The 17,102-nt window shown below is 42.6% G+C and overlaps 1 protein-coding gene across 1 annotated transcript in view; it reads right to left on the bottom strand.

The window, feature by feature from the left end:
* Positions 1-2,347: 2,347 nt before the first annotated feature.
* Positions 2,348-17,102, bottom strand: part of LOC115368869 (netrin receptor UNC5D-like) — a 185,203-nt gene continuing 170,448 nt past the window's right edge. The window contains exons 13-18 of the mRNA XM_030065270.1: positions 15,246-15,417; positions 12,563-12,793; positions 8,597-8,746; positions 5,886-6,050; positions 4,926-5,104; positions 2,348-2,780 (exon numbers count right to left, since the gene is read on the bottom strand). Of these exons, the coding sequence (XP_029921130.1) occupies positions 2,594-2,780; positions 4,926-5,104; positions 5,886-6,050; positions 8,597-8,746; positions 12,563-12,793; positions 15,246-15,417 (1,084 nt within the window). The 3' untranslated portion in view covers positions 2,348-2,593. The remainder of the gene's footprint in view (positions 2,781-4,925; positions 5,105-5,885; positions 6,051-8,596; positions 8,747-12,562; positions 12,794-15,245; positions 15,418-17,102) is intronic.

Raw genomic sequence — 17,102 nt, forward strand, 5'->3', positions numbered from 1 at the left:
GCAGAGATTTAGTTTCCTATGTCTGAGAGTGCAGGGTTCCTGATCCAGACAGAACGGCACATGCTTGTTTATAGAGGTCTCCATTCTTTCCAGTTTACGAATGTTAGGCAGTAATAGTCTACTTAAGGTAGATTTTCAACAACTCCAGCTCATAGGTTAAATGGCTTTGGTGGCAGGATATCTTACACTATTTCCACAAATGCAGGACAGAATATAAATTTGTTCATGTGATTTTTTTTCCCCAGAATCCAGTTGTGGCTCTGTCTTCCTCTTGGCCAGCTTGAGCGTGGAACTGGGAGTCTTGGTTATTTAATAGCTGCTTACAAGGAATAACAGCAGCGTGATTTCATCCGTCTCCATGACAGGTGACCACTTTTACCTCAAGTAAAACAGTGGAGAGAATATTTCTTGATGAGAGGGACACACAGTGCAGACTATGGTCGAGTAGCTGACCTACTCTGCATAAGAGAACCAGATCTTTATTTTCCAGGTAAGGGTTTTGACTGTGTGAGAGCGCTATTTAGAAAGTGATTTGATAGTTTTCCAAAAGAAACGCAAATCCCATCAAACTGATAAGGCTAGAACCAATAGTCTCTCACCGGAAGGCTAAAGCAATGTTGGTCAAGAAGTCAGCTTTCAGGTTGGTATGATAAGAAGCTGCTTCCATAGTGAAGTCACAGCAAGTCCGCTATGCCTCATCCAATACTGCAACGGTATTGCCACAAATTGCTTTAGGTTCTCTCTTGGTGGGATTTGCTGAAAGAGGAACAAATGGGCATCACAATACAGCATCCACTTGTAAAATTGACTTCCAATCCAAGATTTGATTGCTCTTGCACAACTCTGGAATAGCTTTTTGCAGCTTGGTCTGTCTATGGCTTTCTTGTCTTTGCTCAGTGGGGTTCTTAAGTTTCAGAGTAGCTGAGTTCTCCATCATATTTGGGTTGCCTGGCCTTTCAAGAGGTAAATTCATCAAGACGATAAAATGAGAGAGCCAACACAGTGTTCAACAGAAAGTCATTTTATTAGGTTTAAGGGCAGATACGTTAACTAAGTGTTTTCCTGATCAGCATATCCTTGCAGGGCCTCAAGTGGATGGTGTTTGGCTTGGGGGAAAAAGAAAACACAGGAGATGGAATGAGAGTAAACTGGGTATCTCCAAGTTGAGGGCGTTCAGGTACGCGCTCCAAGCCACGATCCGAGAAAAGTCAGTTCCAGTCAAGCCTCATGTCCTTCTGCAAAGAAATCTTTCATTCCAAAATCCAGCCCAACAGTGTCCAGAAAATCCACACCTGTAAACCACCGCCAACAACGTGAAATGTACGGAATGTTTCCACTGCCTGGCATGAAGCTGCTCACCGCACAGTGAGGCTGAATGTAACACTGATCTCTCGAGCGTCCCAGCATGCTAAGAGGCTTCTACGACTTCTTCTAGTTGAAAAGAGCTAGAAGTGGGTCATTAGGAATTAGGGAATGCTGTGCTCCTCTGGCTGCATTGTGGCATACAGCACATTGTGGTAATACCTGCCATAAATTATCCTCCCCTGTAGCCCATGCTTGGACAATGTGTGCTGCCAATGAGGCTGAATATGTTCCTTCAGCTGAATGGTGCACCACTGGGGTATTGTGTGTGTGGGCATGTGTGTGTGTGTGTGTGAGAGAGAGAGAGAGAGAAAGAGAGAGATAGAGAGTGCATTTCTCAATGTTAATTGTTATCAGTGTGGCAATTTAGAGCTATAATAGTTGTTAGAAGATAATCTCATACATCCTTTCTCTTCCATCAGGTGAACTCTTTCAATTTGTCATCATCCGGGCATCATCAGATTTGTTATAATGCTAATCAGTGTTGGGATTTATTGTCAGTGTCCGTGACCTGATTAGTATGGACACGCTGTTCTCACAATATTACTGTCCAAATATAACTACTTTCTGTTTTAATCTAGTCCAACAGTAACATCAGAGATACTATGCAGAATAACAGAAAAGGAATAAGCACTAGGAGAGATATAGAAAATGAATGACAACATAGTCACGTTACACAAAGCATTTTGACAGCCCAGGGCATTGTTTTTGGGGAAGGTGCTGGCACGTTCAGTCCAGAGAAAGTCACAACACCAGTCTCTCTAAAACACACTCCATCCTTGAGGAGAGTTTCCGTTACACAGGCATCCGTAACCCCGTGCCTCTGTCTACAGGCTGCTCAACTGATCTTCAGGAAGAGGCATTTCTTAGTTAGAGACGGATGTGAGATGCTTATCGTCCTTCTCCAACGCGTCCTGGTGGTGCCACTCTGCTTAACATGACCAAACAACAACACAAGTTCTGCTTTCAGTCCCTCCCCCTTTGCTCCCCTTTGCTTTCCTCTTCTGTCCCTCGGCTGTTCCTGCCTTGATTCCCGTCTGTCTGTTTGTGCCATTTGGTTTAGCAGAGGTGTCCCTTTAGTAACAGTCCAAACTGAGTCTCCCTGCTGTCCTTTCTGCGTCTGCTCCTCCTTATGACAGGTAAGCTAGTACCCCTGATCATCAGTGTTCATGCAATAAAGGTTCATCATGATTTGATCCCTGTGGCCTGCTGTGGACCTTTCCTACCCACGTTAAGTGAATTCAGTATCCAGCTCCTCGTTGCTGCGACCTGGAGTGGTTGTCCTGGACTGGACCTTGCTGATTTCCTCTAGGGCACTGGCCAGAGAGTCCAGGTCCCCTGAATCCTGGTGCTGGGCTTCCCAAAGACTCAGGATCACCGCCGATGGACTCTCCTGACATGCGAAGTAGCACAGGTTCCTACAGGCCAGGGAAAATGGAATTCACTTTTAGTGCAGCATGAAATGGCAAGGAGTAAAAACTGAGAAAAGCTGAGAGTGCCAGTGAGAAGTGGTTCAGTAATAATTAAGTGATTCTTATATTAGAAGAGCTCACACTTTGAACTTAAAGAAATTTTAGGCAACCTCAGTGTGGGCTCACTGCCTATATGGTGGCTGTTGCCCTATTTCATGTAAATAGTAACTTGATTACATTTATATAGTGCTTTTGCAATCTACTGACAACTCAAAGTGTATTACAATGTATACATCATATCCATCCACTCATACACACACCTGATCACACACTGATGGCAGGAGCTGTCATGTTAATTGCAGAGCAGTTAGGAGTTCAGTGTCTTGCTCAACGGCATGTTCACATGGAGGAAATGGAAACTGAACCAGAAACTTTAGTTCAGGAAATTCAGTATAATTTTTTTTTGTTGTTGTTGAGGAGAGGTCTGTTGTGTAAAGCCTTTGCCTTCTTGACCTCTCCTGATGCATGTTTTATTTGTTTGTTTTTTGTTATCCAGATTTCATGCAGTCTTATGTATGCACAAAATCATAAAATAAAAAACTAAAACTAAACTAAAGCAGGAATTTTCTGAATACTAGACGACCACTTCGTCCTGAGCCATGCCACTGTGTAGGGAAAGATATCTTTGCCCTGTTGAAAAGTTGGTAATATTATTTTGCAGTTCCGTAATTATCAGAGTCAAGATATAAACTGGCAGTACAAACTGTGGTAAGTCATGGCTCACTGCACTACCGCAACTACTTTTTTCCCCTCAATACATTATAAAATGCAACAATCAGATCAGTTAATAGCAGGCCAAGATAAGGTACACTGGTTTCACCAAAAGACGGCAATAGCGCTGCCTGAGTAAAAATTTGTCTGTCTATGCATAATATTTGAGTCTCACCTATATGGTTGCAATCCTACATTATGAACACATTTCACAGGGAAACCAGGTCTGAATAAGATTTGATTTAAAAGAACTGTCTGCACTGTATCTTGCCCCAGCTGTTGTTATAGTCATATCCAACAGAGTGCACTGTTTCATTATAATAGGACCCTGTCACCTTTTCCTCTTTTTTCCCTTCTTCTCTCTTTCCCTATCTTTCCCACTTGCCCTCTCAGGCGCAATGATTCTCCCACACACCCAGAGAAATAATTGCAAAAATCCGCTTAACAAGGTACAGACACTCATTACATGCTCCTGGTGGGTTTGGCTGGGTGGAAAACGCTCTGAAATCCTTCCCCATTCCTCAAGCCGCAGATATTATGTTTGTTTTCAGACTGAGTCTCTGGAAAATGATTTGATGCAAATGGAATTTCTCCATCGCACAGTTTCTGTCAAAATTTCTTCGTTAACTATTCCCTTCTCCTGCTTTTCCAATGGGCTATCTGGCAAGATGGCAGGAAACGTTATCCCTTACGTGTTTGACAAAGTTGGCTACACAGATAGAGAAATCTTGATGGCTGTAAGCGCTTGATTATTGACTATTCTTCAGCCGTGGTGAACGAGATTGCCCCTTATCAAACAACTGAAATCCCCAGCATCCCACGCAAATAATGACCTGGCAGGCGCTCGGCAGTTTAGCAGGGGGTGGAGAAAGGAGCACATGCAGAGATACTGTTAATGAGGATAGTACTAACATGCACCCATCCTCTCTTTGCCAGAGGCGAGGCAGTCTGTGACCATCAGATTTCAGAATGTGTCAGTAAAAGCCACAACACAGGACACTTTCTCTCTCTTTCTCTCTCTCCCTCTCTCTCTGCATGTGTTCCCAAATCTATAATAAAATCAGCAGTGTCGTGTGTTACTGAGGGTTTGCTGCTGATGGAGCTCCTAAACCACAGAGTGAATATACACCAGTATTCAAACTGTGAACAGCCTTTACATATAAGCATATTTCTTATGGCAGTGACTCTATAATAACACTTAATAAGCAAAATATAATAGTTGGAATATTGTTTTTTAGGAGGTATGTAGGAGCGGTATCTTATTATATGTTATTTAAGCCCCTGATGACTAAGAGAGCTGTATAGATTTAGGTCTAGACAGTGTCCACCTGTTGATAATGAAATAGGTTAGCTTTCCCAGTCCTGTGCTATAGCTCATACCTGTCGATATGGAGCTTTTGAGCCAAGAGCTGCCAGTCCTTTCCCTTGGCATTAGCTGTGTCAAAGGTGGCACAAATCCGCTGACGGATGGACAGGGGGATTTTAAAGGCCCTTGACCCTGTCTGAGAGGTGACGGTGCAGTCGGACTGAGTGAAAAAGGGAACCACCCCCTTTTCGTTCTGGTTCAAAGACAAGCAAACAGAAAGAGGAACACTCGTCAGGATGATAATGATAACATAGTTGAAAATCTCAGTGTATTATGGATGTTTAACGTGAATATAACAGCATCTGTTAACAGTAAAGTAACAGTAAGAAACTCCTGAGCATGGCTTCAAAGTGTCTTCGGTTTGAAACATGGCAAAAACATGCGATCTATTATCCTGGTTTCCAGACCCCATGAATCACGCTGTAATTCAGTGGGGTCTGGTCATGTGTCTGCGAGATGATTTACTGAAGTCAGTGCTCGTCCCACCTATGGGTCGAGACCATTTGTCTGTGTTAAACAAATCACAGCAGGTTAACTATTTGCATCACCAGGTATCACCTGAACGACAGCAACATTTAGAGTCCTTGTTTGTCTTTTAATTTATCGATGCTGTAATGTTTCTCAAGAGCGGAGGAGATCGCCAAATGTAGTCTGCCTTCGGTAACATCACAAATCTCCACAGCCACCGCCACGTTTGTTTACTTCTCACTGTGCACTGTGAAGGCGTCGACCGGCCAATCGGGCATCTTGCAAAGATTCCAATCAAATCTACCCATGGGAACGAGAGCAGTTCCAGATCTCATGTAATTCAAAAATGTGGACTGGATCCAGGCTAGTAATCTACAGTCTATATCAAAAGCCCCTTAGGGGTTTCATTAAGCAAACCCTTATAACAAATCAAGAGTTATTCAGTTAAATGGAAACTCGTTCTCAGCCTGGAATAAAGCTGTGTGATTGCACACACACACACTCACCTCCACCACAGACGTGTAGACCTGGAGGATCTGCTCCTGGCCTTTGACCTGTCGTATGCTAATCTTGCAGGAGAGCTGAGATGAGGAGTGGCTGTATCGCTCTAAAGAGAAGGCACACTGCAGGGGACGCTGGTTACTGGCCCACACCTGAGAAAAGGAGAACTCCTGACAGGACAGCAGAGAAGGGGAATAATCAGAAAATCAGGCAGGTAAGAGAAAAAAACTCATTAGATGCCTCGTGAAACCATTTGCTTCTTGAGTTCTCCTTTTCAACCCACTTTAACGTTCCCGTGGATTAATTAAGACCAAATGAGCAGCCTCTTAAGTCAATCAATATTGTTATCTAACAAAGCAGTGTACCAGTCAAAGAGAACAACAGCAAGCATCGGGGGGCCCTTGGGATGAGATTGTATGCCGTCGCGTGTCTGGAGCTGAATAACTAAAAGTAAGAGATAGCTTGAGAGTGAATGGGATCTAAAAGGCCAATTTCCACTTCCATTACTAACTACTGTGTGACCCAGACGGTGAGCGCGGAGAGAACGGGTCAAAAACACTCTTATGGATGACTCACCTGCTCTTCAGATCCATCAGACAAGAGGATGGCTACTTGTAAGAGCCCCCTTTGTGCGAGGGTACTCTCTGAATGGAAACGTACAGTCATCTTGCCTGTATGACCCTCAGGTCGTGTCCCCCTCCCTCTCCGAGAAAACTTTGTTGGTATTCTGGTCCCTGTATGGAGGCTAATTCTGCTAATAGGATGTCACTGTTGGGATAAACACCGCAGAGCAGAGCAGAACATACACCACGCAGACCCCTAGGAAGATAACTACGAGGTCTGTGTGCGTGTGTGCGTGTGCCTGGCAGTCATAATTAATTTTTTAGGGGTGCGCGTGTGTGTGGAGGAGATAGCGAGCTTTGGCGTTCTCCTGCTGTGCCCTTGCCTCTGTCCTTTGGCTTTGATGTGACCATGTAAGAAAAACGAGAAAATTGGTGGCGCCGAGTGGCAACAGAGGAAGCTGACAAGAGTCATGGCCGAGAGGTACATGGGTTGTCTTCACACGTGTAATCCAAAAATGGCACATATGCATAATTTAGTACAAATCAGAGCCGTGGCGCACATAAACATTTGACTGCTTTACATTCTTTTACGCCACAACAGGGGTTTTCAAGCTTTTTTTTTTTATGTTCCAGACCCCCAACATGTCCTTCATTAAGCCACAGACCCCCATCTGAAGTGATTTGTGTTGAGTATAAATTGTTGTTGATGTCATATTTGAACAGTGATAAATAGATTCAAAGTGGTGAGATTAAAATGTAATGTTAAATCAGGGCCACGCAGAACATGCAGCTGCGTAGGGCCTCACGATCCATGGGGGGCCTCATTTTGCCCGCGGGCATCGCGTGCGTACCGTGGACGTGCCTGCGAGGCTAGAGCACCAAGTCAGCCCAAGCCAGGAGGAGAGAGAAAAGAAACCTGTAATCTGACACCCCACCACACGCGTCGCTGCAATGACTGACAGCAAACCGCATCTGACCAATCAGCGGTCAGATGCACTGACACTGCTGCAGGTGAGGAGAGAGATGGCTTCTAAGAGGCTTTTTGAATCTGGAGCAACTAAGAGGGAAAAAAAATCCAAACAAGAGGAAGCTTGTGCTTCACTTAAAGGTTGGTATGTTGGTGAAATAAATGTAAAACTTTGTGGCGCCGCATAAACACCTTAGCTGCTCCTCATGATGAGATAGAAGAGAGACGACTGTCAGTCTCTGTCTGAAATGTGGCCTGGAGATGACATTTTCCTGCAGCCCTTTTACTATTTCTTGAATGTCTTGTTAATGCATTTGTCTGCATATGCATTCACCTCTGTGAAAAAGGAGTGCTAAATTGACCAGTTGGTGGTCGTATATAAGCTTAAGTTTATAGCCTATAAATCTATGCATCAATAAAAAAGATCAATTTAAGGCTATTTGAATTGCATTTATTTAATTCGTAACAGTCATGACTTTTGAGAAGACTTTACAGAGAAATATTGATATAAATGAGTGTAAATGATACATTTGTTGACAAAGGGGACTAAATTTGAATATATGCATTTTGAAATTGTCTGATTGATCCTGAAGTATGTTTTCTTAGGATTGCAGTTGTACAGTTGTACATAATAATAACATTACAAACAGGAAGCTGTTTCTCTTTTCGTGCTCAACACAAAATCTTGTATAATAATAATAATAATAATAAGAAGAAGAAGAAGAAGAATTATATAATAATAATAATAATAATAATAATAATTATTATTATTATTATTATGTTGATGATGACCATAATGTTCAATAGTAGTACTATCCAAATAAAATGCCGCTTAGGGCCCCAGTTTGGCCAATGGTCACCCTGTGTTAAATAATGATAATCACTAACACATTTCTTCCATTCATTTTTCTTTCTTTCTTTCTTTCTTATTAGGATTAGGTTTTGAATAAATTATCATATTGTTGTGTGAATTAAACTTTACTGAAATTAAACAAGTCCCCAATGAAAGCCCCTCAGGGGTCCATACACCCCACTTTGTAAACCATTGCTCTAAGTGACTTGTGCATTCATAAATGCACGAGTCATCTGCACACACACACACACACACACACACACACACACACACACACACACACACACACACACACACACACACACACACACACACACACACAAAACAGCCTACCTGGCAGGTGGTGAAAGGCTTGATGCTCCACAGCAACTGTGGGACGTCCTGGATGGACACCTGGAGGCTAAAAGTGTTCCCCCTGAACAGCAACATTTTAGGCTCCTCCAGGAGTCGCCCTCCCCTGCTGCGCTCTCCCACTGCCACCTCCTGATAAGGAAAGGGAGCAGTGTTTTCAGGGGTTTTCAGGAAGTTTCCAGGGGTTAGGGACATAGAGAGAATAGACTGATGCTTAATTGCCTTGATAGACTCTCAGTGTGCCAAGCTGGAACTAAAGTGGTAAAGCTTTTTATGTTATAAAGTTGCTGTTCATTGAGAATTTATAGTGTCCAATATATAATACTTCCATCCTCACACAGAGACACGATTACAGACAAATATCAGCCTCATTGCCACTGTCTGTGTTAAGATTAGATTAAGAGCTAAACAGTCTAAGCCAAATGTCTTTGTGCCCGAATAGCACAAAAGAGGAGAAAATTTTTCCCAAAACGCATTTTTCATCACTGTGCCATCACAGCCTTTAAAGGCAAAAAAAAAAAAAAAAAAAAAAAAAAAAAAAAAAAAAGCAAATAAGCAAAAGAACATCCAAAGCATGACAAAAGAAACCCTGGCACCACCTCAGCAAACAAATCAGAGAGCACAGTTGTCCAAATTGCTGTATCAGTTTCGTTGGGGTTACACAATGAGAGCACATACAAAGAGATATCTAAACTGGCTATACAAAAAGAACAATGTTTGGGGTCGATTTTGTATTTTAATGGCTTCTTGGCTTGTGATATTAAAGTTCTGCCAGGGATATGGAGAACAATAATGTATGAATGTGCGTGTGTGTGTGTGTGTTTGTGTGTGTGTATTGGTTGTTTGCGCGTTCATTTGTATATGAGGCATAAAGGAAGGCTGGGCGTGAATCCTGGCATGTGTGCATGGTGCTGCTCACCCTCTCAGTCATACAGGAGAGACAGAGGGGAAGTACAAAGCATACAGGCTCCCTCTGATCGATTCCTGGTTCGCGCTCGCGAGGGAAATCAATTGTCGTATGAAGCACAAACAAAAGCCACCAAAAAAGGACAAATGAACAAATAACCATGCCTGACTGACGGAGAGATTGAGTGAATCGGCTGTTGGCACCCAAATCCAATTTCTCTCCATTCAGATGCAATTCTACCTGCTGAATGATGCCTATAGTGAATGTAGACTAGTCAGCCAGCCTCACACACTGCGGGGTCACTTACAGCATTTCCACTACCTCAAGAACAGGTGTGTGTGTATGTGTGTATGTGTGTGTATTGGGTGTGTACACATACATGTATGACCTAACACCACACACTGGTTGTAACTGCCATCGCAAATGCAATACAGGTTGAAGGTGTTTTTTTTTTTTTTTGGCTGTGCCACATAAGTGTGTTCGCTCTCGATCTATTGATGTAATAGACTGAGTGACTTACTGACTCCACCTTGTCGAAAAAGGTGCAGTGTGTGATTTTGACCACTAGATGGTGTTGTCAGCACAAACTCTGTATACACACAAGCGTGTTTTATGATGGAAATGGTGGATTAACTCTCTATTATTTGGAATAGTTTGTCTTTGAAAACGCCATGAAAAGGTAAGTTTTGAATGCACTATTTGTGTCGCTGCATCACAGACTAACAACACTGTGTGAGCCTTCTAACACAGGATTCCCCACAAAGGTGGCATCAGCCTGGCTATGTGTGTATGTGTGTGTTGGGGAGCAGGAGTAAGGGGATTTCCCCCAGAATAAAATCAAAGCAGCCAGACCAGCTTGGTTATTTTCAGAGCTTGAAATCTCAGCCGCCTTGATGCTAACAGTTGAGTAACTGGTATAAATCAACACTTGCACATTTGAACATGCACATTATCACAATTTTGCACCTAATTCTGAATGACACGAGGATCTCCTCATATTGCTTCACTCATGAGCCTGAACAACATCTAGAATGAATTGCACATATGTTTGCACACCTTACAAAGGTAGATCTAGTAGCTGGTACAATTCAAAATACATGTGTTATAATGTACAAACATACATGTGTGATGCCAAGGACAATATGAGCCTGAGATTCACCTGCTATTTATCACTTCTGATATTTGGCCATGTACACAGACTGACTGTAAATGGGCTCCATGTTGCAGGCCTGAACAAGCAAAAAGCCAGGCAGCTAGCAAGATTTTGTTCTGTATCTGCTGCTGCTGCTTATCGGTGTGTGTGTATGTGATTTGCACGTGTATGTGTGTGTACGCGTGCATATAACTGCGAGGTGCAGCATCTTCTTCTTTGTTTCCAGGCTACAGATCACTTGAAGAAGACGGAAATGTGTGAGTCAACATCACAGCGAGAAGGATAAACATCACTATGCACTCACCATACACCACTCAAGAGCATAATGGCGACCTAGTGCCGCAATTGAAAATGTCATTGTAATGTGTGCTCAAATACTTATCACATGAAATGCAATGCTAAAACACACTTAATTAACATAGAGCAAATTAAATTACGCAGAGGAGGGGCAAAGAGGCAAACGTGCAGCATCTCTTGTCTTTGTAATTAAAAGCCTCCCTTTATTTCATAGTCATCAAACATCTCCCGGTGGCGATGTGACTGAGGAGGTGAATCTTCAGCGGAGGAAAAAAAAAAAAAAAAAAAAATCCGACAGGAATACTTTCGGGAGAAAACCACCAGTCACACGGGCCAAACTCCCACAATATTTTCTTAGAAATATAGAACAGCAAAACAGTTTCATCCATATTCACCTTAGAAGAGCATAAAAGTAATCAAACATCTTTTCACAAGGGCCCTTATACACACACACACACACACACACACAAGCAACCGTTTCCAGGTCTCAAGTGTACTCTGTTTTTTATTTTTATGTGGAATGCTTTAAGATGTCAAGAAGTTGTTCTGTGTTTTGGGCTTTACTGGTGCATAGATGAGAGATGAAGGTATGCTGCAAGATAAAACTTTACATGAACTCTGGTTTGTGGCACACTTCCAACAAAAGAAAAAAAAAAAAACAAACATATTATAGCAGCAGAGCACATACTTTAATACCGACTCAGACTTCATGCCAGATTTCATTAGATATCCATGTTTTGCATACATTGTATGCTACTTGTGGTACACGCATGTATCACCCCTTATATTAACTACTCTATTTCTAATCTTCCCATCTGAACTTGGGGTTACAGTCCAAGTATATCTGCTAATGTTATGTTACACACCAAAGATAAGTGAGATGTTACTGACTCTGACTGACATCTTTCATTCACACGCCCTTTTGAAGCACTCTTAGGGCAGAAATGCTGTTGTCATATGAAAACCTTGTATATTCCAGTACTGGTGGCTCCAGTGGAAGGATTATTTTCTGCTCCATGGGTTGAGAAAATTCTAGATCCCTTGTGCTTCTGAAACCCTTTAGTACCTCACTGGACAAAAAACCATAAGAATACTACTACTACTGCTACTGCTACTACTATTACTACTACCACTACTACTACTAATAATAATAATGGTAAAAATCCATGGTGCTCAAGCTAATAATTAGGTTATTTCTCTTGGCTTCTGCAAAGGTGACAGTTAACATCACTTAGCAGTCAGAGAGAGACAGAAATAAAGGAAGATTAAATTTCGAGTTGCTCAAGAAATCAAAACCAACCAAGCTCACATAATGATGTACTGGGTCAATGGATAACACATACGATACGATACGATACGATGCGATACGATATGATACGATACGATACGATACGATGCGATACGATACGATATGATACGATACGATACGATACGATACGATACGATACGATACGATACAACTTTATTGCCAGCCTACACTGACATGCCACTGTCGTAGAAATTACAGAGCCGCAGACACAGATGCAAGCTTGTCAAGTGCGGTCATTGCAAGTTTCCTCTCCTTCCCACGTCCTCCCCTTCTCCAACATACCTGAAATGCATGGGGCGTGTCATCAACACAATAAACCCTGAGGGTGAAGCCCAGAGGGTTGCTGGTGTCTGGACTCCCAAACACGGCCAGCCTCAGCCGCTTGGCAGCCTCCTGGCTCAGCGGCTCCCCCACCAGGACGTAGCGACCCGGACGTCTCAGCAGCAGGTGGCAGCTCTGGGCCTCCAGCAGACAGTAGCAGGATGTGCTCTCCTCGTCCACCGACATCACCTCCTTAGAGCGGGGAGTGGGTAAATTTAATTACAGGTCAGTATATTTAGCCTGCTTTCAATCTACGCATTGTCCATTTTTGTGTTTTTCCCTGATAATCATGTTACCATTTCAATTACTTTGGGATTTGTGAAGGGGAGAAAGACTTAGCTGCGGCTTCCAGGCATCAAGCACTTTTATTAGAATCACCACACCGAGAGCGGCACATCACACACCCTGGGCAAGGCAACTATTTGCGAGCGAGATTGGTCATAAGAAATTCAGGCTCAAGATGGAAATCTCATTGTGAAGTCGTGGTGTTGTGTAATTGTGATGAATTAAGGAAAGCAGACTCGAAGATAACCGCTCCCATAAACTGCTAAATGAAAATGGTCATGCCGTTAACGAAGAAATATGAGGGAAAACAAAACTGAAGAATTTGTGAGATTAGATCTATCATTTAAAGTAAAAAAAAAAAAAAAAGAAAGAAAAAAAAAGAAAAATAGAGACTGGGACTGCAGTGTTGTGTAGGATATTCAGAGACTGCGCTGCATATTTTTCAAGAAACTCTCCCTCTGCACAAGACAGGATCGGAAAACTGTGTATGTTTGACTGAAGTCCAAATTAGAATAATGCTACATCATGCTAAACAGATGGGCATACAGTAACAGTGACAAAAAGTATTAGCCGGAGGGCAGTTGTGTCCAATGGCCAATTGCCCCTCATCTTGTGCTCAATTCTCTCTAAATCACCCTTTGAAAGATAACTGTGACCCAAAGGTCCTCTCTGCATATGGCCTTGCCAAGGCCTATAAAGCCATGCAGGGTAATTTAGTGGCCCAGAGCTTCCTAAACCTGCCCCATTAGCACTGCAGCAGACATGAAGGATCTCTATTACATAGCTCATCCCCGCCAGGCAGCCAGGGAGAAATGATGGAGTCAAACTCTAGCTGCACAAAAGAGAGAGAGAGGGAGAGAGAGAGCGAGAGAGGGAAAGAGAGAGAGGCAGAGAGAGGAGACTTCCATTGCCCATAATGTCACTAATTCCAGAGATTGGGAATTGAGGAGGCATTCTAAATGAGATGAAGAGCTCATTATTTCAGCGTGACAGAGACGGGTTACGACATTGCTTTTTCTTGAGGGACGTCTCTTTCTGTCCCTGCCTGTTTCTTTCCCTTTGTCTCACCCCTCCTCGCTGAATCCTTCTCCCGTTCGCCCCTTTTCTGACGGCATATAGCACACATCGGTGATGTGTCTTTTGATAGCTCCCTTTGTGCGACATGTCTCTGCTAGCAAATTACATTCTGTGTAAATGTCACGCAGAGTGAAAGGGCCAGGCTGGCAGAGGCTCTCCTCCGTCACAAAAACGCTGTGGCTGTGGGGTCACTCCGCCTCAATGAGGTCCCTGAAGCCTTTTGATGAGGTTAGTTAAACATTAAAAGAGCATATCAGATTTGGCCACTCTGCTGGGAAGGCTCAAGAAAATGGATAGATGATAGATGATAGATTGATGTCAGATGTTTGAACAAGTCTCTCTGAGAGTGTGAAGTAGCTCTACAGGGCAGAGTTGAAGGACTTTTCAGAGGTGTTATTTTGTTGAAAGAGCTAGCTGTGAGAAAAATCTCACAGCAGCCATCACAGCCAAAGCACTATACTGCTTTTTGGGCAGTAAAACCCTTTCAACGCCTTTTAAAAGAACAGCTGCTGATTTTTATCTACTTTTACCCCACATGGAGGTGTTACAGTGGCTACCATGGAGACAAGTCACATTGCTCCTAATTCACTCAGTGGATTTAAAAAAGGGATAATTGCAATCCTAAAACCAATGTGATAAAATCACATTTGAATGTCAGCTGGTGCATTCATTTGTGCCTGTTTCCAAGGTATTAAAATCAATGCACTATGCACAATTGACACATTGAGGAAATTCGAGTGATGGAAAAGTGATGTACACTTGGAAGTTGATGACAGTTTTACAGGTCAGATGCTGTTTTAACTGCAAGTGAAAAAAAAAAAAAACAAACAGAGGTGGATGCGCATACAGGGTTGTGTTCTCTCCTGGCAATATAAATGGTAATGGCAGTAGTCAAATTTTGGGCCGCCAACAGAGAAAAAAAAATTCACCATAGAGGAATAACAAAATAACTGTGATTTGCAGTTGGGGTGATGCTTCTTTTAGATGAATAACAGCATGGAGTAGAGCCTGAAAGCATGACTTTCATGCCAGACACAGGAGTGCTTGCAACCTTGAAATATTTGCTCGCGTGGTCACTCTGCAGGGTGAACGTTTTCATCAAAACTAGGTCTTAAGATCTTAAGATGTTTTATTCAGGGTGTGGTAACATTCTTGGCGCTGGTAAAGGTGGTGTGATGTTTGTGCTTGTCAACATATTACAGTGTTATTGCATGAAATATTCGACTGATAAACAGATTAAGTGAAGATACGGATTAAATTAAGTTCAAAAGATAATGCTCACCTCCCACTTATTGTCCTGTATGTGTCTCTTTAGCCGGATGGTCCAATTATCAGCAGCAACTTCGGCACAATGGGCTACGGTCATGGCTATGGGGCAGGACAGGTCAAGCCCCAGAGGGCCATATGTGACTTCCGGGCTCAGAAGGATTTCTCGCTCATCTTCTGACACAGTACTGCACACACACACATACAGATAAACACATGTAAACGCTTCAGCACTGAGAGACCAGACATCATACATCATCATATTTCCAACATTTATGATAAAAAGATTGTGAAAGCCATGCAATTCAGTAATAAAAGTCACACAAACCACTGGGATATCCTGCACTATGGAACAGCAGAAACATCATGATTGTATTATTGTTTGAAATACAAAATATCTAGGGGCATTTATCTTTGGCTATACATTGATTCAATTTGATTCATGACTCACTAGATGGCAATTCAATTCTTCTATTTTGGAATGATTTAGTTCGATTCTAGTTTGTAATCCACAATTCCAGTCAACAACTGGATTTATTACTTTTAGCCAAAATGTTATAACCATTCGATAAACAATGCAACTATGCAACAATGCAATTATGTAAGACCATCCTTTGTCTTCTGGAATGTGTAACAAAATCAGACAACATAATTACTTTAACATGATGTGTACTATGAAAAATGATTTTGACCAAAAAAGGGTGCAATTCCAAATTGATTAAAGGCAACAGAGCGATTTAGTTGAATCAGCACAATTTGCAAATGATGCACTGATTCAATGAATGAATTGTTATATTCCTAAAATAACTGTAATAATTGTAATAAGTGTGGGACAATGAATGAAAGTCAGTCATTGGGCAAACACTTTAACAGTATTCAGTGTTTGGAGAGTGAGGACGTTACCTTTGAGTAAACTCAAACCCACGGATATTCGCAATGAATCAATCCCTGCCCGTTTGATGCAGAGACACACAGATAGAGGAAGATTAAAGAAGCAAGACTAATGGATAGTGGGGCTGGAGAGGACAAGCTATAGCACACAGCGTGTAAGCTGCGTGGGTCGATGGGGCTTGTGAAGCCTGCTTTGGCCAGCTTGGTGACAGATTAACTGGGCCAAGCTGCTCTTGGCCAGGGGCCCAATCTTGGCTGGAAGCCCTGAAGAGCGGGAGCAATCGATGGGACCACCATCAGTCATGCAGCTGGCCTGGCTGGACACCGCACATACAGAGGACACGGTATTGGTCCTGCTGTCACTGGACCGGCATGGATAATTTTTCAACATTAATACAACCGCACTGGAAACGAACCCTGACATGTTAGACACAGATGCATCAGATATACATGTGCACACACATGTACTCACCCAACCACCCACCCACCTGCTGACATGCAGACACGCATGCACGCACTCACAAATGCAAGGGAGAGACTGTATTGATGAATCGGCCAGTCTAACTGGAGTAAGAATGAATTCGATCTGCCAGGTACGGTTTAATATATTACAGTGGGTTATATTTCACCTGTTGACATATGCTTAAAAATACTTCTTCACAAAACAACTTGACTCCATACATTCCTACGGTTTCAGCACATCTTTTATCTTATATCTTCTCCGATTATCTGTATCTTTTCAGCTCATCTTTGTGCCAGGTTGTGCTGTTTTAGTAAAGAAAGCGTTTCCTACTGGGTAAAACCACTGGCAGTGACACCGCAGGCTTGAGACGGCACCACTCGAGGGAGCTCTTCATACCGCATATACACCAGTGTGCCAAAGCATTTGTACTTTCTGAAGAGTTTTTCTCTGCACACAAAGCACAATGTGCGGCTGAAGTTGTTTGGCTTGACAGTTTTCGATGCCTATTGCAGTGTGAAA

Source organism: Myripristis murdjan, chromosome 12 (assembly GCF_902150065.1).
Source record: "Myripristis murdjan chromosome 12, fMyrMur1.1, whole genome shotgun sequence".
In the NCBI taxonomy this organism is placed as follows: Eukaryota; Metazoa; Chordata; class Actinopteri; order Holocentriformes; family Holocentridae; genus Myripristis; species Myripristis murdjan.